Here is a 25379-nt window from a genome sequence, read left to right as displayed (position 1 = left end):
TAGATTTAATCATATATATATATATATGGTCTCTTCTGACTTTTCTCAAATAGATTCTTCACATATTTTTTTTTCAATTGGATCTTTATTTTTAAAAATTGAAACAATTATAGCTAGTTCTATACTAACACTATTAAAGAGGGTGTCACCTGTCATGTTCTTTTTTGAATATTTTAAATATATTTTTAATTAATTTATTTATTTTTTAAATTAAAAAAAAATATCATTTGTGAAACTAATTTTGTGTCATGTGACAATGACAGTGTGACATGACATTGATAATACCATGTGTCACTATCAAGCCATGTATTATTACATTAGTATCAATTTGCTCACTCACTTCTTATTTTGTCTCAATTTAGTCATAATTTTTTAAAAATTAAACAATTTTTCTCCCTCCAAATTCAAAAAAAATTTAATTTGTACATAAATGTTATACAAATATTTTTATTAAGCATTTTTAACAAGATTAAGTTTATTAATATCTATATTTAGTTAATTATATAAATGTTAATTATGTTATTTAAATATACCTATAAGAGTTAAAAAAAATAGTTAACAAATTAATGACGTGGAATTTTATTTTTTTAAATAAAAAATTAGAGAAAATTGTGAAAATACTAATTAATGTAGAAGAAAATATCTTTAATTACTATTTTCACAATTTTTTTTCAATTTTTTATTTAAAAAAAAGTGAAATTTCACATCAATAATTTGTTCACTAAGCCACGTCATTTGAAAAATTTACACTAATTGTCATGTCACTATTTTTTTAAAACTCTTATAAATAGGTATATTTAAAGAACATAACATTTACATAATTAACTAAATCTAAATATAAATAAATTTAATCTTGTTAAAAATATTTAATCAAAATATCAGTTTTAATAAAAATATTTGTAAAGATTTATTTATAAATGAAATTTTGTTTGAATTTAGAGAGGAACAAATTATATAATTTTTAAAAAAAATTAAGAATAAATTGAAACAAAACAAAAAGTGATGACCAAAACTAATACAATAAAATTGATATGTGACAATTTGTTTTTTTAACTTTTCTAAAAGATATTTTGAAACAATAAAAATTAAAAATTAAAAAAATGAAAACAAATATTTAAAAAATTTACTAACTGACACATGACACTTTCTTTACCGGTGTTAGTACGGAACTAACTGTATAATTGTTTTAGTTTTAAAAAAATAAAGACTCAATTAGAAAAAAAAAAGTAAAAACCAATTTAAGAAAAAAGTCATTAGAAATATTTATGATGTGAATGATTAAACCAAAATCGTAAACATTTAATAAAAATCTCTCACGTCTAAGTATTAATTAATAATTCATGCAATTAAACTTAAATATTTAACCCCATTAACTAAAGTAATCAAACTTTCACTCTCATAATTAATGTTAATAAATTAAAATTGATCTTAATAATAAAAAATAAGTGTTTAATAGTTAAATATAGTTTTTGATTAATGTATTTTCAAATTGATAAATTCAAATTTGAATTTTAAAAACATACGAATATAAATTTTCACGTTCGAATTTAACCCAGAATGACGTTTCTTTTATTGATATTGAAATAAAGAATGAATTAAATTCACACATCTTTAAATAAAAAGTAAATTTGTTAATTTAACAAAAAATGAAATAAATAAAACACAAAGTTTTAAATTAAATATTATTAATTTATCAAATAATGTTACCATTGATATAATCATATCAATGGTTAAATTAAACAGTGTGTCGCCGAAATATGCTTCCCAGTTCCTACATTACGGACTGCTCCTTCTTCACGCCAGGTAGGCACTGAGGGAGGCTAAGAGACAGACAAACGACTCTCACTCTTATCATATTTGACACTTTTAGTATTCAAAATCCAATTAATCTATATAAAAAAGAAAAAACTTCTAAACATTCAAAGTGATCAAAAAGTGTTTATTTATTTTTGTTTTTTCTCACTAAAATCACATGTTAGTTCAGATTTTAGGTTAAGACTAGAAAAAAAGATGATTTTTTGTCATCATATCACATATTTAGAAGAATTAGTAAATAATGGAATGTTTTTTGAAAAGTTATTTTATAATTTGATTGTAATTTAGTGACAATACCTTACTATTTATATAAGGAATTTATATTATAATTTTAAAAATTAAATTGCAACTGTATTTAATTTAGGTAATCATTAAACAAAAAAAAAGTTAAAATTACGTGTATACAACAAAATGCTCGTTACCACTGGATCACGTTTTGAAGTTGCCGCACACAGATTTGCTTTCTCTTCTCTCACAACTATCCCATGACATGACATCATATGACCCACACCACATGCTTTACCAAATAAACCATTGCTCCTGTCATTTTAATTTCTTATTTATTTTTATATTTATTTTAGTCCTAATACACTCTCCATCTTGATATTTATTAACTAGTAATTATTATAAAAAATTGTAATTACTAAAAAAATACTAAGATTTTAAGTACTCTGGTGTGATAAGAAGTAAGTATTGGACATTTAGAAAAATGTTACGCTACATACCAAAAGAAGAAGAAAAAGTATCTTACGCTATCCGAAATAATTTAGATTTTATAAACACTATGTAGGAATCAGATTCGATGAATGGATGTTGTATGATTATCTTTTGAGTTTTGACAACAACGAAGAGGAGTATTTACTGGCTACGAAATGTATTGATATTTAAAATTTGAAATATAAAAAAAGAAGGCTAATAAATAAATACATAAATAAAGAAAAAAACTTTACTGAATTGTATTGGTGGCCCCTGTTTTATCCTACAGTATCCGCAAGGGACGAGCACGTCGTTTTCAGACAAGGGTTTCACGAGTAAGCAACGATTGAATAATTGACAAGTGGGTTTGGATGTGTTTATAAATAATTGGAGTTGTCAAGGGAAGTGGGTATAATTGTTGTGGTTTTGGTTTTTGAGATGGCAGGATCGTCAGAGAAGCAAGTGGTGGTGATCGGAATAGATGACAGTGAACAGAGCACGTACGCTCTCAAATGGACCCTTGATCACTTCTTTCCGAGTCCAATCTTCAAGCTGGTTCTCGTTCACTCCAGACCCACCGCCACTTCCGCCGTGGGTCTCGCCGGACCTGGTACGTCCCTTCTGTTACTTTCTTAACTCTCCTACTTTCTTCTTTAATTCAATTCAGAACCCTTCCTTAGTGTATGTAGGTGCCGCTGAGATATTGCCTATTGTAGATTCTGATTTGAGAAAGATTGCGGCCAGAGTCGTTGATTCCGCTAGACAACTTTGCATCGACAAATCTGTAATTTCATTCTTAACCTTCTTCTGTCACTGTTTTTGATTCATTCTTTATCAGTTAATATAATTGGTAATAAGATCTGATTATTTCTCAGGTAGATGATGTCACAGCGGAGGTTGTGGAAGGCGATCCCAGAAATGTTCTTTGTGATGCTGTGGAAAAGTATCATGCAGCAGTATTGGTTGTGGGTAGTCACGGTTATGGAGCTATAAAAAGGTACTTGCTTTGCAGTTTTGGGTGATTATATTTAGTTGCCAAGTGATGGGTTGGAGAATGAGATTTGAGTTCATATGAAATTTCTTAAAGTGCTTTTAAATTGCTCAAATTTCTTAAATTCTCAATACCAATAACATAAGTTCTGACAAGTAAGAGAACTTGTTCATATCACCGTGCTCTTAATCAGTTTTTAGATGACACTTTGTTAATTTTTTCTTGTAAATTGGAAAACGTGATTATGTGTGATGTAAAGATTTTTTAGGCCCAAAACGGGTCCTTGTGTATATTCTTCCTGTAGAAGCTAGTCGTCGATTAATGTTTTCTTTGTTATATTTTGCAGGGCTGTTTTAGGGAGTGTAAGTGATTATTGTGCTCATCATGCTCACTGCACGGTAATGATAGTGAAGAAGCCAAAAATCAAACATTGATCTGCATTGTCTGTGTTCGTGATACAACAATAAACATAGTCCTTACATTAATACTCGTCAAATTCGGAGCTATGCTTCTTCGACTATGTCATACTTGTTCTTATGATGTAATAGACTTTACTTCTAAAGATTGAAATCATAAAATACTTCCGCTTTGTTTTGTACACAATAAGTTATTGAAGTAAATATGTTTGATTAGTTCTTTCCTGCGCAACTAGCTTGAACAGTTTCTATGAGCAATTTCGTTTTGTTTACTTTTTGATCAGTGGAAGGATCCCGATCGGAGATGTGAGGATTTTGGGACAGTAGATGTACTTGTGAATTGTGATATATGCAAATGGAGATAGCAAAACTGGTTCAATTTATTGGGTTGGTTCCTTTAATATGTTAAAAGTAAGGCTTTTTTATTTTTTATTTCCTACTGAAAGCGTTTGGTTTGTTCATGCACGGGAGATAATACATTAAAATATTTAGGTTTAATTCTTTTCGACATCCCTATCTGTGTAGGAATGTCTCAGATAGGTCCTCGTTTTCTAAAGTGTATCAAAATGGTCCTTAATTTTGAAAATTGAGATCAATTGAGTCCTTTCCGTTAAGTTGGCTGGACGGCAACCCTTACCTCACCTTTTTCTCTTCATCTCTCAAGCATTCTCCAAAACTAAAACAGACAAAACCCAATTCTTGTTTCAACTACAAACTGAAACACCACACACAGACACATAAAACCCCAAAACTCAAAACAAACACAAAACTTCAAACAACAAATATTCAAAGAAAAAAAACATCAATCCCTTAACCAAAGTAACAGAACTCACCTTCTGGACTTTGTCTTTCCGTCATTCATTGCCGCCGAGTCGGAGCATTCTCACCGTTGCCGGACGTGAAACACAGTAAACTCTGAATTTCATCGCTTCCTTTTTTTTTTCTTTCTTTCGTTTTCTTTTAAACTCTCATCCCTGTAATTCGAGCTCGGTTGTAATTTCTGATTGAACATGGAAAATCCTCAAAAAGAAACCCTGAAATGTTCTAATTCGTGTTAAAATGAAGCCGCGTTGAAATATCAGCTGCCGGAAAACGTAATTTTGAGAAAATTTCGCTTCAGGAAATGCAAATGATTTTGAATTGAATCAATTTCGAATTAGATGATGAAAATTATAGCATTTCAAAGTCAATTTCCGAAAACTAACGCTAAATTCTTTCGATTATTTGCGTTCAGGAGCTCGGAGAGTGTCGAATTTGTCGAAGATGTCGCGGTTTCCGTTCTTCAACCGGTCGAACACGATTCATTCTGAGCACTCGCAGAAACCTTACGTTCCTCAGAGCCAGCAGAGTCTGGACCGGTCCGGTTCGCTGAATCGGTTCTACGGATCCGCTGAGTCGGCGAAAACCTCAATCCGCGGGAAAATGGTGAGGAAGCTCTGTACCTTGTTCGAGTCCTCCTCGAAGAAGGCTGCAGAATCGGAGTCCCAATCGGAATCAAAAGCGAGTTGGGACTCGTGCACGACGACGACGCCGTTTCGGTTGTCCGGGACGGAGGAGCGAATCGTGGTGTATTTAACGAGCCTGCGCGGGGTTCGGCGAACATTCGAGGACTGCAACGCGGTGCGCATGATCCTGAAGGGGTTTAGGGTTTGGGTGGACGAGAGGGACGTGTCGATGGACATAGCTTACAGGGAGGACTCAATGCCACGTCAGTAACATTTCGTCATCTCAGCATCCCACTCATCAATTTTTTTAACGCCGTCCAGCCAACTTAACGGGAAGGACTCAATTGATCTCAATTTTCAAAATTAAGGACTATTTTGATACACTTTAAAAAACGAGGACCTATATGAGACATTCCTACACAAATAGGGATGTCAAAAAGGATTAAACCAAATATTTAAGTTTAAAATTTTGGTCTCCTCTCCTTTATAAGTATATATGATGTAGGGATGGCAACGGGTCGGGCACGGGTAGTGTTTACCCGCAATCCGACCCGCCGGATAAAATTGTACCCGTTACCCGATCCGTTACCTATCGGATACACGTTTAAAAAATATTCGTGGGTATTTTAAAACCTGCGGGTATCCGCAGATACCCGTAAAAAATAAAAAAGAAATATTTAATACATATTTAAAATAAAATTTAAATAAAATTACAAATATATATATATATAATATAAATTAAATATAAATTAAAATTTAATTTTAATTAAATTTAACCTAATAAAATATAATTTTATTTTATTTTTAATTAATTTAATTAAAAAATATATAATTTTTTTTTAATTTTTCGCGGGCAGCGGGTACCCGCGGGGCGTGTGGTATACTACCCGTACCCGACCCGTTTAGAAACGGGTATTAAAATACCCGTTACCCGCGGATAATATGATGTTTTAACTATTTACATGTTTCCAAACATTTATTATTAAATATTATGGATAAATTTGAATTGATTCTAATTATCAAAATATTATATATATATATAAATTTAAATTATTATTAAATGTTATTTTTATAAAGGTTAGATGTATGTGTTAAGTTCGAAATAGATTAAACAAATAAATGATTTTCTGGGGAAAAAAGTCATTATATATTATTTATATTTGTTCCTGCTGAAATGAGACGAGGATAATTCGCCTGTGTGTATGTCGAACGTCTCACCATTTTGTGCTTTAGTAAGCAATGGATATAGGGGGTGACATGCAGAATACGCTTCGATGTTCATGCAGAATACACTCCTATGTAGGTCTTTTATAATTTAATAGTGAGTAAAAAAGTGAGTTTCGAAATTAAACCCTTATTTATAGAGTTTAGAAGAATCTGACCAATTAATTTACCTCTTAATGGCCATTAATACAAACCTTAATCACTCATTAGTAGCCGTTGTAATATTAACTGCGCATTAATTCTGCTTAACTGTTGTCGGAACTGAGCAGTCATGAGATGCTTTCTGGCACGTCAACGCTAATTCCACTATAGGATTCTGAGTGGGTGTTGCCGATTGCTGATTCAGCGGGGCCCTCTATCCCGCATCGCGCTCGATGCTCAAAGTCACCATCTCCGCCTGCATGGCTTCCATCCTCCTTTGCATCTCCTACATCATCGCTATTGGTCTTGTGCTGCCATCCTTATGGTCTAGGGTGTCTTCAAAAAATCTTCGGCCCCATGGTAAGCACCAAAATGTTTCTACTGAAATAGAACGAGGATAATTCGCCTATGTAGATCTTCTTGTATGCCGAACGTTTCTCCGCTTCGTGCTTTGGTAACCGATAAGTATACGAGGTGACCTGCAGAATACACTCCGACGCTCAAGTCAGAATCTTTCTCAGTAGGTTTTTTATAGTTTAATAGTGAGTAAAAAAACCCTTATTTATAGAGTTTAGAAGAATCTCACCAATTAATTTACCTTTTTAATGGTCATTAATACAAATTTTAACCACTCATTAGTATCCGTTGTAATATTAACTACGCATTAATTCTACTTAACTGCTGTCGGGACCGAGCGATTATGAGATGCTTTTTGGCACGTCAACTGCTTGGTCCTTTCTATCCAGTTTGTCACCATACCTGATCGGCTAGCTACAAGCCCATAATAACAATAATAAATAATTCAATTTTTTCTTATAATAAATAATTTAATTTTTCAAATTAATTCAATAATATGAAATAACGTATACAATCATGTCTAAAAATTATTGTAGTAAATAGTAATTTAAAATATTTTATTTGAATATGTTATATGTCCTTGTTTGATCGTTAAATATTTATTTGTACACTAGGTTTCTATGTTGCATTGGTTATTATATTTCCATTTCAACAAAGTAAATATTTTCATTCATTTTCTTGTTTTTACTTTGATTCAATAACATATATAGTTGATAATATATGAAAGCGGGATCTTAACACTAGTACAAAAACAACGTATAACATCACACGTTAACGTCCAACCACTAAATAACCAATGTTAAAAATGAGGGGTGAAATTTTTGTAAATAAATGCAATTATTAAACGTCGTTTAGAATTGTAATTCCACGTAAAAGGATATAAAACGTCGAATGACTTTTAAATTCGACGTCAAAAGGTTAGTGAATTCAATAAAAATTTGAGCAGGAGATTGAAAATTCATTCACTTTATCTTAGTGCGCGATACCCTCTTCTCTTCTCAAACTTTTCTCGAACGAAGTTTGACGAGCATCACATGTAATATTTCTTTCATTTGATACAAATGCATGATAATTAATTACTTTATATATGATTTTTGTTTGTTTTAAACCGATTATTTTCGTGCTCTTGTCCTTCATAGGCGCATTGTGTTTTCTCTCTCACTGTGACGAAACTTTATTCTGACGAACCCACCTTTTGAATGTTAGTTTTCGTTTTCGTTTTCGTTTTGAAGAACTTATTTGTTGAACTTGTTTGTTGTTTTTTTTGTTGAACTTGTTTGTTGTTGTTGTTTAGTTGAACTTGTTTGTTGTTGTTTGATTGAACTTGTTTATTGTTGGTTATTATTGTTTGTTGTTGGTACAATCATACACGTTCATAGTTCATGCTTTATAAAATACCAAAAACTAAAATTTGTTGTTTTTTTGCTTTTCAAGTCTCGTAGAGTTGTAAAAAAGATCACAATTAATTAAAAAAACAAAAATAATTGATTAACGTCGAATATTGACAAAATTCGACGTTAAGTTAACGTCGTATATTACCAAAATTCGACATTAATTTAACGTCGAATTTTTTAAATTTGATGTAAACCAATGAGACTATAAAGTAGGCACTAATTTGAAGGATTCATGCATTTCGGTTAAAAGACTCGAAGTAGCAAAGCCTTCGGTAAAAAGAATACTTGTGTTATTATGGTATTGAAATAGTAATTTTTTTGTTTTTTTAAGCAAAGAAACATATAAAAGATAGAAAAAGTCCATGAAAGAAATATTAATGATTCATATAAATTACTAGATGGTAAATGGCTTGAAAAAATCCAACGAGTAACTAACAATCCTGTGATACAAAAAAATGTTATTATCATGCCTTTTTTCAACAAATTGTATAATCCTATGATTTGATTGCCTAATAATAAGGTTATCAAATGAATTGTAACGTCTCCTTATATGACGTTGTTTACGAATTCGCCGTTAAAAACTAAAAATATTCGACGTTATACGCGATTTTTGTACTAGTGTAAAGTAATTGAGATTAGATCTTATAGGTTACGGTTTTACATAGAATCTAGCCTATACTCCTATGAGAATAAGGTTAATTTAATTTTTTTTTACTATGCATACCTTATTGTTGCCTCTCGCTAATGTGTTTTTGTTTCTAGGTTTTCTCTCTTGTTTACAAGTTTGTCATGTTAATATTTAAAGATCATTCTTATTATTTAAAATTTGTTTAAAGAGACCGTTGTCCTCATTCACCATCTTTTCTTTGTTGTCTTGTTCACCATTTGTTGTGTTTTCATAGTGACTACTATTGTTGAACTGAGTTCTTGTTAAAAAAACTATGTTCCAAGACTTGCATTCCTTTTTTCACCCTAAATCCTAAAAATTATATGATGATATATTGATTTATTTTTTGTTGGACGCATCATGATAATTTTAAAGGATGATGAACTCCAAACCCTAAATGCATATATGAAAATATGACAAACATAAAGTGTAAAACCATGAAAAAAAATTTGTTTATTGTTTAAAAACACAAAAAAAGAAAAAAAGAAATTTTTTTGAATAGTATTGGTTAGCATAATAAGTAATATAGAAAAAAAAAGTGGGAGAACAAGTAGTAAATGGAAGTTTCAAGTATCGATTTCTCAAGGAATTTGTGCCTATTTGTCTAATGAAGTTAATGTATCAATTACAACTTTGATACAAAAAATGATTGAGTTCATCATCATGAAACAGATTGTAACAACAAGATTATATGAAATTGTGATTAAGATAAAGATAAAGATAAAGCTTCATTGGAATTGGAATTCATACATCAAATGATGAAAACACCCTTATACAATTTATCTCAGTTTCATTTAAACATTCACATCAAAGACATATTAGTCCTAATCCCTTAGTAACAAGTTCTAAATCTATATATCAAATTGCTAATCTCTTAGTCAAATTAACATACAATTCACATTAAGTCAGATGTTTAGAATGATCAAGTTATTGAGTCTATCCCTAGATCCCAAATCACTTAGTTGTACTATCTATATCCAAGTTCCAATTCATTTTCCAATTATTAGACACTTTTAGATATTATGATATTCCATCATAAACAATAATAATGTAGATAAGACATAAAAATGAACAAAGATTCAATTGCATAGGAGGATTACATCAATTTGAGTACATGATATCCAATCCCAATGAAAATGGAGTTTAACTACTCCTAGCCATCTAGAAAATACAAATTTGAGGAAAGCACAACGGCTTGATGAACTTAGAGTAACCTTTGGCGAATTATTGGGTTTCTTCTTTTTCCCACACTTCAGGATTGTCTCATTTCTTTCTTTCTCAACTAATAAACCACTTACACAATTTGACTTTTCATTAGGCCATCAAACATGTATTCACTGAGCGAAAAGTCAACTATCTCCCTATTAACTGCACATGCTCGCTAAGAGAGACAATCCACTAATTGAACGAGTATTTATATTCTTGGTTGAGCGAACATGTTGTGGTTGACCGAGAAAATCATGGAAGTAACTCTCAAAATCAAAGATGTTTCATTTTCTTGTACTAAACTCTCAAATGGACTCACTAACCTAAAACTTAAACAAAATAAGAAAATCTCACATCTTTGCATGAGGAGAAAACACAAAACATGAATAAATACAAATTAAAGTGTAAAATAAGCGTGAATAATAAGTAATTATCACACTTATCAGTGACTTGTTCCATGATTTGTATAAAATTATGATTATCATTAATGTATATTCTGCAATAAGTCTCATGTATTGTTCTTGGAACCTATGCCAACAATAGCCAAAATCTTTTCCAATGTTGTTCAGCAAGAGTGACAACTTGCGATTGGTCACATCGCTATTAATGTTCGTGGTAAGAATCAAATTTCCTTTAATAATAACACTTTCATTGGTAACAATAACAATTTTCTTGCTAGTTCTTCTAATATTTCTACTCATTTAAATAAGATAGGTCATATTGAAGCTACTTGTTATTGGAAAAGTGACTTTCCAAGTCACGTAAATAAAAACTTTAAGTGTCAAAATGCTAGGTGTATAGTATGATTGTCCGATCAATTGAAGATTGGACGGTTTTGCCAGTCTAGAACACCTAGAGAATCGAGTGGTTGACCTTAAACGAGGGTTAATGCTAAGTATGATAATTACCAGTTAGGTCGTAATTAGGCTGGTGTTAATTTGAAGCACATTCTGAAGTTTATAAATACATGTTTGAGGTATTGCGATGGGTTGGTTACATTTAATACGTATTTATTGCTAGTATTGCCAAATCCTTACTGACTTTGGCATTAGAGTGCCTTATGCAGGTAACTCCCTAGTTCAACCGAACAGTAGCAAGTGTGAAGTAAAAGAAGAACTTTGACCTAAGCTTAGAGTTAAAAGAACGAATCAAGGAAAGGAGTTGATCTTAATCCCACAAACTGAAACATTTTGGCGCCCACCGTGGGACTCGAGGACATACGAAGAAACCCGATGGTGACCACAAGAAACATGGGCGATCGACAAGATCCTATGGAGTTAATTAGAGAGATGCAACGACATATACAAGAGATGCAACAGAGACACAAAGTTGAAATAACAGTGTTAGGGTCGAGAATGGTGTAGGTTGTCAAGAGCAGACTGCACAACACTCGGTGCTAGTCATCCATACCCCTCAAATGTGAACAATCAAGTCGAGGGACCTACTAGGATAGTTCAAGAGTTGAGCATCAGGGCAAGCAAGGGAACCCAAACGGTGCATACCATACAGACCGAGTGTCTACTACCTTTTACGGTTGTTGTCATAGAGGCGCCTATGGCCGAGCGATCGACGCCCCTAATTTTCGAGAAGTATGATGGATTAATTGACCCGGATGAGCATTTGTGCTCGTTCGTTAACACCATGGCGTTTTACTCATCGAGTGACCTGGTTTGGTGGAGGGCTTTTTCCCTTGAATGGAGAAGCGTTGGCATGGTTCAACACCTTGTCACCCATTACATTCGACTGCTTTGCCATTTTCCGCACCCTTTTCGGTCGGTAGTACGCGTCCACCAAGGTCCAAACACTAGTGCAGACGTCTATGTGTCTCACAGGTAGATGAAAAGTTCTTTTTTTCCACCATATAGACGTCCGATCCCGCCACCCCGACGTCTATATACGATTATATACGTCGGTGCCCCTTCTAACAGACGTGTATATGTCTGACAGGTAGATGAAAAGTTCTTTTTTTCCGTCATATAGACGTTTGATCCCGCCATTCGGCGTCTAATTGGCCTAATAGGATAGGTGAAAAGTTGTTTTCGACATTATATTAGTGAGGGCTCCGACGTCTAGGCGAGAATAGATGTCGGTGCCCTCTATGTTTGACGTCTTGTTTGCTGTTAAATCAGAAATCGAACCCGCGGTTCCGTGCACTTCATCGTCTTTTTTCTCGAATTTTCTCTCCACGACATTGCATTTCCAAGTGCGTTTTTGTCTCTTTTGAACCGTTTAAACTTACTTTTACTTCGATTAAATTAGTCTTTGATGGATTATCTTCCATTTGAACCGATTAAAATGAGTTTTCGTTGTGTTTTGATGCAGTTTTTCTCGTGTCTTTTGGTAGCGTAGTAGCACATTCTCCCTTTGCTAGTTTCCTCGTAAGAAAAACTTGCGTCTTTTGGATGTCTTATAGCGTTTCAACCCAAAACCGAACCTGGGTCCTTGCCTAGTTCTAATGTCATCGTATTCGTTTTCATTGCCGGTTGGAATGGAACTAGGCAAGGACCCAGATTCGGTTTTCGGTTGAAATGCCATAAGAGGTCCAACAGACGCAACCTTTTCTATGACGAATATAGCAAAGGAAGAAGGTGTTACTACGCTACCCAAAGACACAACCTGCAGTAGACGTCGGTTAATGCCATGTCCGACGTCTATAGTGCCGTTAGACGTTGGTTAATGCATAAAGACGTCGGACCTATGGAGTTTGACGTCCCATTAACGTCACCCATAAAGACGTCAGATCGGGATCCGACGATAGAAGCCCAAAATAACAGACGTCTAAAACCCTTTCTGCACTAGTGAAAACTTAACACACATTGCGTTGGTAAACACCAAGCAAGGGAAAGATGAATCCCTCAAGACCTTCATGGACTGTTATAACAAGATTGCTCGGCAGGTTAAAGACATGAGTAATGAGTTAATCCTTAATAACCTATCAACAACTTTAATGGCAGGACCATTTGCATATATCTTGTGTTCTAGGCTACCTAAGACCATGGATGAGATGCAGGAGAAAACGACTAAGTTTATGTGCATCGAGAATGTACATGCTTTTCGGAAGAAATAACAACCTGAGGTTGTCGCAACAAGCGACATTAATAAGTACGTGAAGAAGTTGGTCGACAATGGAGATAGAAAATGTGGCTGTAGGCCAAAGGACCTCCCCTTGTGGCTTAAGTTTCACCAGTATACCCCTTTGAACGCACTGAGGGCAAGGATCTTAGAGGAAGCGCTAAATACAGACATCCTTCCCTCGATCAAGAAGAAGATGACTTCGAGGAATGTAGTTGGTAAGAAGCACTGTCGATACCACCAAAACCTAGGACACATAACAAAGGAGTGTTCTACACTTCGTGACAAGATCGAAGAGTTGATTTAGGCGGGTCATCTCCAACGATATGTTAAAACTAATCGGGCAAAGAGGAGTCCCCCTCGAAGGTGGAGTCCTGATCAAGGTCCTCATCACGATGATCGCGATGCGACAACATGTGCTGTAATAGGAGCAGGAGAATGAGTTGTGATCGCCCCTTGTGTGGTCACATCAACAACATCTCTAGGGGATTCGTAAGAGGCGAATCCTCCTCGTCTTCTCATAATAGGCATCTTAGAAGCCTAAAGACCGTCCATGTAGTGGATAGGAAGCAGAAGTCCATGTCTCCTATTACCTTCACAGATGAAGATTTCCATGCCCCTAACCGCGATTAGGATGACACGATGGTCATCACAACCGATATCGCTCGGTGCGGTGTGAGCAAAGTCCTTAACGATCAAGGAAGCTCAATGAACATCCTGTACTTGAAGAAATTCCAGAAGATGGATATGTCAAAAGACTTGATTTTCTCCTACAATGAGCATATTGAAGACACACAAAACTATGTTAACCTAAGAATGAGGATGGGGACTAGGTATGATGCGAAGGAGCTTAAGGTGAGGTATTTGTTGGTCGAAGTAAACACCTCTTATAATGTGTTGATTGGGAGATCATGCTTGAATGTGTTTAGGATGATTGTTTCTACACCTCATATAGTGATAAAGTTCTCCAACGGGGAGATGATATGCACGGTGCGAGCAGACTAGAAAACAACCCAAGTGTGCTATGTTGAAAGGCTAAAGGTGGAGCCTTATGTCCTACCTAGGAAAGTTAGAAGGTCAAAAGTGGTCATTGTAACACCCCTTACGGAGTGCCACTAGAAAATAACAAAATCCAAAATTTTACACCAATTTTTTTTTAAATTAACGTCACGAAACTAAACCATCAAAAGTTTAAGCGTCTTACAACATAAGGTTAAAACCTTACAAATATCAAATCCATTATTCAAAGACATAAAATTACATTAAAACATGATAAATTCCCTATAGTTATTCCCATAACTCTCGTCGTGCTACTTCATCTCTGCCTCATCTGCAACGCCATCTACTCCAGTACAAGTACGATCATCGTAGGTGGAAACCACAACCACAACATTTCAGGGTGAGTAACGAAGAACCTAACAGTATATAATTTCAATATCAAAATATCACAACGTAGACTATCCTATTCACAACCTTACAATACTACATAATATTCAACTCGTAACTCAAATCATCACTACTCAGACTATCAAGGTCACAATATTACAATACATCACAGTATTAAACTCACGACTCAATCATTTACTCAAGCTTCTGTTGTTTCCTTGAATTTTTGTCGTACCAAACCTGTTTCGCAAAACAGGGCGATTCGAGCCGTCTTCCATCACAACTTCAGACCTATCTCCCCGACCTCTCAAGGAATTACGAGTAAAAACTTCGGTTAGGCGCACCCACCGAGCACTATACTCACACGAGCCGAAGTCATTGAGCGAGACATTCAACCCTCTCTAGTCCCCGCGCACGAGGAAAGGGTGACACTCGAATCTCAGTCTCCGCAGAGACTCAACACACTATCGTATCGCAATACGGACACCATCGATTCGACAAGAATGCTAAGGAAATGACAGAACGCTTGTTCGCACCATTTTACCTTCACAAACATCACCCAACATCTCTTTCACTCCTCTCATTCTCATAATTCATTATTCCTCTTCCAAAAATGTAAGAGAAATCACAATACCCTCTTACCCACACTCTTGGCCAAAGAGTGTAGATAAGAATTCCCAACGAGTAAAAATTGAATACTGTCTACACTGACCTTTGCTTGTTATTTTACTCATAAATCTCTGTACATAACTCCAAATGAGTTCATTTCTTTTCTATTGGAAACTAGACTCAAATATCTTTCTTTGGACATATAGATCTAAATTTTTGGACTACAGGGCTAGCTGCAGTAAAATTATTAAAAAGCGGAAAATTTCACCACGCTCTGGTCTTCTTAGTTTTAACCTTTGCTGATTCTTTTGCTCATTACTCTCTCTACCGAACTCCAATTGAGTTGATTCTTGATTTTCTGGAAACTAGACTCAAGTATCTTTCTTTGGACATATAAATCTAAATTTTTGGACTACAGATCTAGCTGCAGTAAAATTATTAAAAAGCGGAAAATTTCACCACGCTCTGGTCTTCTCAGTTTTGACCTTTGATGGCTGTTTTACTCATTACTCTCTCTACTGAACTTGTTGATTCTTGATTTTCTGGAAACTAGACTCAAATATATTTCTTTGGACATATAAATCTAAATTTTTGGACTACAGAGCTAACTGCAGTAAAATTATTAAAAAGCAGAAAATTTAACCACACTCTGGTCTCTCAGTTTTGACCTTTGATGGCTGTTTTACTCATTATTCTCTCTACCGAACTCCAATTGAGTTGATTATTGATTTTCTGGAAACTAGACTCAAATATCTTTAATTGGACTACTCTTACAACTATTTTGGACATTAGGAAGGGTCTCGAATTAATCTGGGAAAAATCGCAACAGTTCAGTTTTAGATTCTGCGTTTTATATCCAAAACTCATGTTATACTCAAACTCATAAAACTTACAACCAAGAAGAAAAACACATGCTTCAACATGTTAAATTTAATCCCAACACACAAGGAAGAAAGCATACAACAACTTCATATGGTTACCTTCTATCCATCATACACTATGTTATATCCCAAGTTAAACCCCCTTACCTTTAGCCTTGAACACTTTAACTTGATCTCTTCCACAACCTTGGTAGAACTCTAGTTTCTAGGAATTCCTCTCTTCTTGCACAAGCCAAGACAACCTCCACACTTAGCACACTTAGAATTTTCGAAATACTCACACTAAGAGCCTTACTCTTATGTCTAAAACACCCATTCAGCTTTGGAATTAAAGGAAATGATTCCTAGACACACAAGGACCCATGGAATTGTTATTTAGTAAAGATAATTCAATAAAACAATGCCCCATACTCCTTTCCAGCCCCAAAACATGGAGAGAATGTCTGAAAGGGTCCCTAAAATTATTCCCACAAAAGGAACCGTAGCCAAGCCAGCTCACATTGTCTACAATCCAAAAAAATTTACTGCTCACGCAAATTCCCAGCAGCAAAATTTATCGCAGCTTTGACAGTCCGTTTGACCCCCTTACCGAAGTCGAAAATATGCATATGAGTACTCAAATCGAAGCTCTTTGAGTCTAATATCTAATAAAAGAAGAATCAGCTAAATTGATATTTTCCACAAAAAGTTATAATTAAAATAGTGAACCATGTCAAGTCTGACAGCACTTTATTTTTACATTATAACTTAAACTTTCTACAACTAGGTAAGTTCATGAGGTTCTAGGGTCTTAGAGTCATGGTAGACTTGGATCCCAAGACTAATACGAAAGATTGGATGAAACCGTAGGAGGGAGTGAAACCCTTCGACCTAGGATGGAGGGAAGGACAAACGATGTCCATCGGAAGCTGTTTGGGCCAAGAGCAGAATAAAGTTTTGGGCGAAACACTAAGAGCCAATCACGATCTTTTTGCATGGACAGTCATTGACATGCTGGACATTGTCTAAAAAATTAGCTCTCTTTAAGGAGACTCGTCCCGTGGCAGAAGAAAAGAAGAATGTGGGAGGAGAAGAGACGTGCGATAGATGCATAGGTCAAGAAGCTCTTAGAGGCTGGTTTCGTTCTAGAAGTACATATACCACCTGGATGGCTAACGTGGTCATGTTGAAACAAATCAAATAATTAGTGGAAGATGTGCACGGACTTCACTGACCTCAACAAAGCATGCCCGAAAGATGCTTACCCCTTTCCTAGCATAGACAACCTAGTAGGCGGATCATCAGACCACCAAATCCTAAGCTTTCTAGATGCATACTCTGAGTACAATCAAATACCCATGTATCCAACCGATCGAAAGAAGACTGCCTTCATCACAGAGCTAACAAATTACTACTATCAAGTAATGTTGTTTGGATTAAAGAACACTAGAGTCATCTATCAACGCTTGAAGGATAAGGTTTTTCATCATTAGATCGACCAGTGCATACAAGTGTGTGTAGACAACATAGTGGTTCGTAATCAGTTGATGGAGGAGCATGTAAGAGATTTGGAGGAGGTTTGCAGACAAGTTTGACGTTATGGAATGCACATCAATCCCGTAAAGTGCATGTTCAGAATGGAGGCGAAAAAATTATTGGGGTTCATGTTGACAACAAAGGGGATTTAAGACAATCTACACAAGTATGTGACTATGTTGGAAATGAGGAACCCATAGAATCTAAAAGAAGTGTAACAGCTCATAGGCTGACAGACCTCTTTGTCCCATTTCATTCCTAGACTGGTTGAGTGGATCATGCAAATCTTAAAGATGATGAAGAAGAGCTCTATAGTCAAGTGGGATGAGCACTCTGAAACTTCCTTTGTAGAAGTGAAGCAAATTCTTACCAACCCATTTGTCATGGTCCGACTGGTTCAAAGGAATGAGCTACAACTCTACTTGGTTGTTTCGATTGTGACTATTAGTGCGACCCTCTTCCAGAATGAGCTAAAATTTTCGATTTTAGTTTTTGTCATGAGAATGTTTTACTCATTAGCTCTTTCAATCCTTCTTTTACAATCTGAATTGAAATATGCCCAGGTATCTTATTCTTATGTATTTAAGGGAAAGTAAGCATACTAATAACACCTCTGTGCAATGACTTATTCGTAATAACAAACAAAGAACCTACTCAAATAAATGCCCAATTGAAACTAGTGAGGGATCCTTCTCAAGTTCAACAGTTCCAACTATAGAAGTGCTTCTGTTCTTCAAAAGTCGGCTATACCATTTTGCAGAGAGCTTTGGGTGTCTCTTCAACTCTGGATCATCCCTATCAACATAGTATAGGCCATAGGTAGCTTCGTATCCTTCCAACAACTCGTACAAATCCATGAAAGACCAGGAAAAATACCCCTTTATGTTTACTCCATCTCTGAAAAATTTTGGGGTGATGCAGAATATCAGAGAACGCATCAGAGGTGTTTATGGGAACACTAACAGAAAAAATAAACCACTGTATTACAATCTATTGATGACTACTTTGCTTCTTCTAGTTCAAGTATTTGTGGTCTTTTGCTTGTCGTGGGTGGGTGTTCTGGGTATGTTTGATAAATTCTATACATTAATCACTTCTCAAGGTTAGTTATAAACAATGTAGTCCAATAGATCAGTTATCCATAATTTAGATTCCGCACTCGTAAACAACCAACTTAAGGAATTCATGTGGAAGTGATTAAAAAAAGTGAGATATATTTATTACATGAATTAGAGCAGTGGTAACATACCTCAAGGCATCAAGCACTCCACCAATATATTCATGCAAGTATTTCACCCTTGACACGTCTTGTAGTGACGAATTGCTTGGTGTCCGTTGACCTAACAACCCAAAATTTAATCAGTAACTTGTTCAATCGTTTGAACTTATCATGTTCCACAGGAGCAACCTAGATTTCATTAACAGGATTTCCTAGTTTATCATCGATACATACGTAATAAAATTGTTGAGGAAAGTTCCATACAACTAAGTCTAAAGGTGGTTTATGTAGGAAAATACAAGTTAAGCGCACTATGCCATTAATCAATGGCATTGTTAGTCGCATGTATATGGGTAAACAGTATAAACAGGAATGAGCATGATCAAAACAAAATTGCCTAATGTAATCAAGTTGCTTTGTTTACAACAACAGAACTATGACCCCGAGCTTAATATTCAATCCGTATAACATCAAGGGTTGATTTTACTAAAAAATATTCACTGCAATTATACTTAATGTTAGAGAGAGACCATTTTCATGAATGAATATAGGAGGGTTGCCATAAAGGAGCTTGAATTTATTCAATTCTTCCCGCATAACCCACGGTGCGATAGGGTACTGAATCATGTAAAGCGAAAAGTCAGTTATTAGCATAATGGAATGGATAATCTAAAAAATAGAACCAATTTATGTTACATTTTATTTTATTGATACCTCTTCATTTGAAAACATATCCGATCCTACTGCAAAACCAGAAAGACGACAGGTCATTATAATGTAACGTTGTCCAACTTTTTATTATTTTTTTTAGAATATCAAACAGATGCATTACAATAGAGTGAAATGGTAAATGATGTGAAAGTTCACAAGTTGAACAAACCCATATGTAATGATACCGCTCATGATAAAAAAATTAAGATTAAGTGCTATAAGTATTTTTTTCATAATATACCGTACAAATTTATCACTTCTACTCAACTAACTCATTTGAATTTTTACTTCTTTAATCTATTACTAAATTCACTATCCGTAAAGCCTAATGAAGTACTTACTAGTATTTGCAGCCATGTCTGCGCCGAAATCTCTCAGTTGGTTCTTAAGGACGTCAGAATTGTCGGTGATATTGACATTGGTGTAGTGAATGAGTCCTATAAAGTCAAATGAACCCTTGAGTTGTTCAGATTCACGAGTTGTGAAGGCCGGAATTCTTTCACCAGCATTTTTCTTCATGGAAATTGGATAGTCTCCATACTGCAAGGGTTCCATAACCCTGCAATATCAAAGCATACTTCTAAAAATGCCAAGTTTATTATTCTTGGACATATGTATTGGTATGTCGGATTAAAGAATGCAGTCTTTAAGAAGATAGAATAGCATGCGACAGAACTTCAGTCAAATGAAGTAAGTGGAAGAAAGAAGTAAAACAAACCAATTTTAAGGTTTGTTGCTTACCAACCAACCAAAAAGTCACGAACTCGTTGAGTTGCTGCCCTGTCTTTCTCTGTATTTGTTTGAGGTAAAAGTCCAAACAAGAAGATAGAGATACCAACAAATCCATGTTGTTTGTTCTGCAATGTTACATGAGTTTCTCAGAAAAAGAACATTCTCTGGCAACAAAGTTTGGATGTGAGATGAAACAAAGTCAATATATAGAGATTGAAAATCAGATAAGGATTTTAAGTTTAAGAATTTAAGTTGAAATGGTCAATTAATCCAAAACCAGATTAGGTATAACCAGATAATAAAACTGTGAAGAGATAATAATTACAAACTCTTCATACTGATAGTGATTACAAAATGGGCAAAATTTGTGATGAATTACACTTTAGACAGATCCCTTTAGTTTAGTGCGAAGAATATTTGTTTAAGATTTTTCCATTTAAACATGTATATGTAAGATTAGGTATATACCGAGTATTTTCTCCGGTACAATCTGACAACTGAAGAGTGAGCTAACAAAATATGATGAATTGCCAAGTAGGGTTCATATGTCGAGTTGCCCCTATTGCTCTTTATAAAACAAAATGGGGGAGAACATCGTTGAGGTGGGCAGGTTCCCTGATCATACCCACCAACAGAAAAAACGTTGGGTTCGCTGACAGTCGTCCAATACAAGACTCTGTCGCCAAACTCTCTAAAACATACATCAGCATAGTCTGTGAAGTCTCTTCTGTATTTACATCCAAGTAACTTATTTGTTAGTATTTATCGATGGAAAAAATTAATTTATCATCTGACCTTTTCTCTTACTTCCATTTAACAATTTGACAATTCTACATAATAATAGAATATAAATTAAATTTTTAAATAAAAAAATTAATAAAAGTCCATGTGGAATAAAAGTACAAATTTGTAAAGGTGTCAACCTACCGAAACCCTTTATCGATTCTGTTCATGATTTAATATAACGAACTTGTATGCAAGACAAAAGCGAACGAACACACCCATTGTTAGAGTAGTTAGAATTTCCCTGTAAGTATAAAGAGATCAGAAGCATACATGATGTCACGACTAACCCAACCGCCATATTCATCTTCAAGAACCTGTGGAAGATCGTAGTGGTGTAACGAGACATGTGGTTGGATTCCTGTTCCAGGGAAATAGGGTAACTATACCAGTTGTAGAATTTGAAGAGAATTCAAATCTTTTTATTTATTTCGAGAGAATTCAATGCATGGCTAATTTTGCAAACTAATTAAGAGACCCAAATTTAAGTCTAACCATTGGTGATGAGCTGATTGATGAGATTGTTGTAGTACTGCAATCCTTTGGGATTAACGGGTCCTCTACCATCTGAGGAGAAACATAAGCTTTTTGAAAGTGTTGAGAATGGTTTTACCCTGCAAAGATATATAGATATATAAAATAAAATTCAAGGGTTTGTGTTGAGTATCATACTTGGTAACAGTCTGGACCAAGAAATGGAAAATCTATAGGCTTCAAGTCCTGTATCTACCATTAGCCTCACATCTTCCTGCATTACATATATTTTAGGGAAAACAATTAAAATCAAACGGTGCTACAGTCACGCTTCAACAGTTCGAATAAAACAGTGGCTAAACTTGTATTTTTAGATAAGCTTATGCATCAATCTTCTCTAATCTTCCACAAATGGGAGAATCAGAAGACGATGAATGCAATAACAGACAAATAAGAAAATTATTGAGGCCAAGCGTATTTACGTTATACTTGTGGTACCCATCACAGGCTACATCTCCATTTCCTCCATGCCCATGTCCTGTTCATTAAAAATTATTGCATAGAGTGAAGTTTTAAGTGAATAATGATCAGTATGTAATTGAAAATACAAAACATTATTAGTAAAATTATATTCCCTGGTCTTTCATCACTGATTCACGTTTCAGTAGAATTGTCAGTCGATATTTCATTATCTGAATTTTGCTTCTTCGCTGTTGTAGATATGTGCAGCTCTTTTTATAGGCAAATCCAAGTAATAAAATATTACAAACTTCATGCCTTTGAGAAGATATAACAGTGGCAACAAATCCTTATTTAATGTCTTCAATGTTGCATATGGTTTAGGAAATGAAATAATTCTAGATACCATGCATTACATTGAATCTTGAAGTAAAATGATGCAGGTTGATTCATTAGTTTAAAAAATTTAGTTATTATGAACACCTCACTTCTTCCTCGTCCTTCTTTTCCTATTTGTTTCTTTGTATTATTTCTCCTCGTCAACACATTCCTTTCTTTTTATATATATTAGGTTGAGTTTTACGTATTGTTAAACTCTTATTACATCAATCAATTCTCATAAACTCCAAATTATAGATTCGTGAGATTGCATTAATTCAGAGAAAGTTTGGAATCTAGAAATGATGGTTTGACGTTTCCCAAAATGGAATGCATTTGCTGCATTGTATTAGTCTTGCTACGTAAAATACTTAAAAACGTGAAAGTTACCATTTAAATCATTTTCTTATTACATAATACTTCCATCACCTATGTTGCCAAAAGGTGTCTCTAATGGCACTAAGGAGAAACATATCATTTTCAAAATTTTGATAAATTTACGTTGTTAATTTCAATTTTCTGAGAGTTTTAGATAACTTTGAGTCCATAGAGTCACATAACACAAACATTAAAAATTTGGCTTAATAATTTGGGTTTCACTTTAGCCTTGTATATTTTTCTTAATCAATTAAGTCTTAATATCTTTTAAAACTTTACAATAATAAAAACTAAGCTTAATGGCTTAATTGATCCTCAAATTCAGGACCAATTAAACAATTAAGCCTAAAAGTAATTATACTGTATTATTCTCTTAATTTTGATTTATTGTACGAAATTTCCAAAAATATGAAAAATCTAAATTTATATAAAATTGGTAAGAAGGATGGAAAGAAGAAAGAAGAAAGAATGAAGAGTGAAGGAAAGAAACCAGCGTGGGCAAAGGTATCCCAGATGCTATCACTTCTTCCTTCTTCATTAGCAGCTCCTTCCACCTGTTTACAAGAACATATTTACAGATTAGATTGGATTCTCTTTTATGGTGTTATCTTTTCGTTGTAATGCAAAATACACTTAGTTTCTGTAACTGCAATAAAATAGTGATAAAAAAAAAACGATGAAATGAGATGAATAAATTTAGAGGAATTCAGCCTGAACCTGGTAAGCAGAGGTGCCTGAACCGAAAACAAAATCAGCCGGGAAATCGTCTCTGTTATAGGTATCGGCCCCGGCAACTGTTTCCAAAGTCAAATTGAGAAGCAAGAAAGTGAGCATGATAGCGTTGCTGAAGCATGTGTGAGGCGTTTCCATCGATTCAAGCCACATTTGGTCTCAATCGGCAAGGACAACATTTATTCCAATCGGAAACGAAAATGAGTGATCCATGTGCTTCATCTTTCAATTTATTGAGCTGTTGATGTTGAAATTTAGATTGGTGCTCTTCACACACACCTTCAATCCTTTTTTCTTTTGTTTGAAACTTTTCCCTTTATATTCCTAAAACAAATTATTTAGTAAAATAAACTTATCTAATCATTTATGGCGAATCCTTGTTCATTGTTGTTAAAATGTTTACTATAAAAACTATATAATATTTTTAAAAGGGTAATAATTTTAGTAAAGTAATTTTAATTCACAAAACAATTCATCTTATTGTTTGCGAACAATTTTCTCAAATAACTTGTTATTGCGTATTAAAATTACTATATATTATTAAAAAGTTGTAAAAAAGTTTTATTTTTCTGATATAGAGAATAAAGTAACAATTGTTATAAATATATAATAGATATTAATTACTCAAGCGTGGAATCCAAAACCCTTAAGGGTAATTTTTAAGATAATCATAGAAAGATTTATTATCTAACTTGTTTAAATTTTAAATTCAAAATCTTGTAACTATTTAGAGAAGGTTAGAAAATATAAATAGGTTAATTTTGTTTTATAAGATGACAAATTGTAAAACAATACATGCATCCTAATAAACATGACAAAACAAGAAAAATAATTAATCTCATGTTAATTGTTGCAATTTGGATCATCATTTTTATTGATTTATGTTACAACTTCTTTTACTTTCTTTAGTTATTTATTTTTTGTGTTCTTTTCCTTTCATTGCAACTTGTGAAGTCCTTGTATTGCAACTTGTGAAGTCCTTGAATGACCACATGGGTCAATTCGAATTTTATTATATTGAAACTATACTTCATCCATTGTCATTGTGCTATTATTTTCATTGTTATTGAAAAAACAAAAAGAAAGAAAAAACAAAAAGAAAGAAAAAACAAATAGTATAACAGAACATGCATAAAATTCTAGTTGAAATTAAAGTAAGAAAGAGGAATTCCTTAATTGTTTGGTTCAGATTAATTTATGATATTATTATGAATTATTTGAACTGTACTCACCTTTCTTGCTTTTAAACACACTGTCATGTCTAATACTTCTGCCAATGAGTCACAAAACGTACTCGAGGCCTTAAAAGATCCTCAATCGATAAAAAAGTAATGCACGATTAGTTTAATGCTTTTGGATTGTTATTAATTTACCTCCTAGCAAAATTGTCATTAGTTATTGATAAGCCGTCAAATGAGCCCCTCTAATAAGATTTGGCCCTAACCCATGTGGGTTGGAACCAAAAAAGTTCATAGGGTCAAAAAAACTCTTTATTAAAAAAGCTCACAGGGCTAAAAATCCCTAAAGCCCCATAGGCCAGGGCCAGTCCATGGGCTTTCCTTTTTACAAAATTTAACGTCCAGAAACATAATATCATCATACAAGTAATCACAAATCATGTGTATTTTTTATCCAACTTTCATTTTATTTTTGTTAGTAATAACTTATAACCATAATTGATTCATGTGTAATTATATT

General features: G+C 34.0%; 3 protein-coding genes across 12 annotated transcripts; 2 read left to right on the top strand and 1 right to left on the bottom strand.

The window, feature by feature from the left end:
* The first annotated feature begins 2907 nt into the window (after positions 1 to 2907).
* On the top strand, positions 2908 to 4150 carry LOC108324161 (universal stress protein PHOS32-like). Of its 2 annotated transcripts, none has more exons than XM_017557012.2 (4): positions 2908 to 3121; positions 3192 to 3295; positions 3387 to 3508; positions 3849 to 4150. In XM_017557012.2, the coding sequence occupies exons 1-4, from the start codon at positions 2950 to 2952 to the stop codon at positions 3934 to 3936; spliced, it is 486 nt and encodes a 161-aa protein (XP_017412501.1). In that variant the 5' UTR covers positions 2908 to 2949; the 3' UTR covers positions 3937 to 4150. The 2 variants fall into 2 exon arrangements, with proteins under 2 accessions (XP_017412501.1, XP_017412502.1); XM_017557013.2 differs by having other exon boundaries at positions 2909 to 3121; positions 3201 to 3295.
* A 54-nt stretch (positions 4151 to 4204) lies between these two features.
* Positions 4205 to 6045, top strand: LOC108324162 (uncharacterized). Of its 3 annotated transcripts, none has more exons than XM_017557017.2 (2): positions 4205 to 4329; positions 5153 to 6043. In XM_017557017.2, exon 2 carries the CDS (start codon positions 5182 to 5184, stop codon positions 5632 to 5634), a length of 453 nt encoding a protein of 150 aa, XP_017412506.1. In that variant the 5' UTR covers positions 4205 to 4329; positions 5153 to 5181; the 3' UTR covers positions 5635 to 6043. The 3 variants fall into 3 exon arrangements, with proteins under 3 accessions (XP_017412506.1, XP_017412505.1, XP_052731294.1); XM_017557016.2 differs by lacking the exon at positions 4205 to 4329 and adding an exon at positions 4353 to 4826 and having other exon boundaries at positions 5153 to 6031; XM_052875334.1 differs by lacking the exon at positions 4205 to 4329 and adding an exon at positions 4838 to 5012 and having other exon boundaries at positions 5153 to 6045.
* A 4163-nt stretch (positions 6046 to 10208) lies between these two features.
* On the bottom strand, positions 10209 to 23946 carry LOC108325924 (hydroxyisourate hydrolase). Of its 7 annotated transcripts, XM_017559071.2 has the most exons (14): positions 23667 to 23944; positions 23440 to 23503; positions 22217 to 22272; positions 21933 to 22008; positions 21756 to 21827; positions 21534 to 21621; positions 20946 to 21204; positions 20487 to 20602; positions 20087 to 20304; positions 19749 to 19777; positions 19565 to 19652; positions 19065 to 19155; positions 18803 to 18894; positions 18574 to 18712 (listed from the first exon to the last, which is right to left on the bottom strand). In XM_017559071.2, exons 1-13 carry the CDS (start codon positions 23832 to 23834, stop codon positions 18816 to 18818), a joined length of 1404 nt encoding a protein of 467 aa, XP_017414560.2. In that variant the 5' UTR covers positions 23835 to 23944; the 3' UTR covers positions 18574 to 18712; positions 18803 to 18815. The 7 variants fall into 7 exon arrangements, with proteins under 7 accessions (XP_052730231.1, XP_017414558.2, XP_017414557.2 ...); XM_052874271.1 differs by lacking the exons at positions 18574 to 18712; positions 18803 to 18894 and adding an exon at positions 10209 to 14766 and having other exon boundaries at positions 23667 to 23943; XM_017559069.2 differs by lacking the exon at positions 18803 to 18894 and having other exon boundaries at positions 18364 to 18712; positions 19749 to 19774; positions 23667 to 23938.
* Positions 23947 to 25379: the final 1433 nt, after the last annotated feature.

This window comes from Vigna angularis, chromosome 3, assembly GCF_016808095.1.
Source record: "Vigna angularis cultivar LongXiaoDou No.4 chromosome 3, ASM1680809v1, whole genome shotgun sequence".
In the NCBI taxonomy this organism is placed as follows: domain Eukaryota; kingdom Viridiplantae; phylum Streptophyta; class Magnoliopsida; order Fabales; family Fabaceae; genus Vigna; species Vigna angularis.
Note: the sequence above shows the minus strand (reverse complement) of the source record. Positions and strands in the feature narration are given on the sequence as shown.

Coding starts and splice junctions, on each gene's coding strand:
- LOC108324161 (XM_017557012.2), top strand. CDS start 2,950: ATGGCAGGATCGTCAGAGAAGCAAGTGGTGGTGATCGGAATAGATGAC. Junction 3,296..3,386: donor AACTTTGCATCGACAAATCT/GTAATTTCATTC, acceptor ATTATTTCTCAG/GTAGATGATGTCACAGCGGA. Junction 3,509..3,848: donor GGTTATGGAGCTATAAAAAG/GTACTTGCTTTG, acceptor TATATTTTGCAG/GGCTGTTTTAGGGAGTGTAA.
- LOC108324162 (XM_052875334.1), top strand. CDS start 5,182: ATGTCGCGGTTTCCGTTCTTCAACCGGTCGAACACGATTCATTCTGAG.
- LOC108325924 (XM_017559068.2), bottom strand. CDS start 23,834: ATGTGGCTTGAATCGATGGAAACGCCTCACACATGCTTCAGCAACGCT. Junction 21,205..21,533: donor TGGGTTAGTCGTGACATCAT/GTATGCTTCTGA, acceptor ATGTAAATACAG/AAGAGACTTCACAGACTATG. Junction 19,653..19,748: donor ATATGTTTTCAAATGAAGAG/GTATCAATAAAA, acceptor TACATGATTCAG/TACCCTATCGCACCGTGGGT.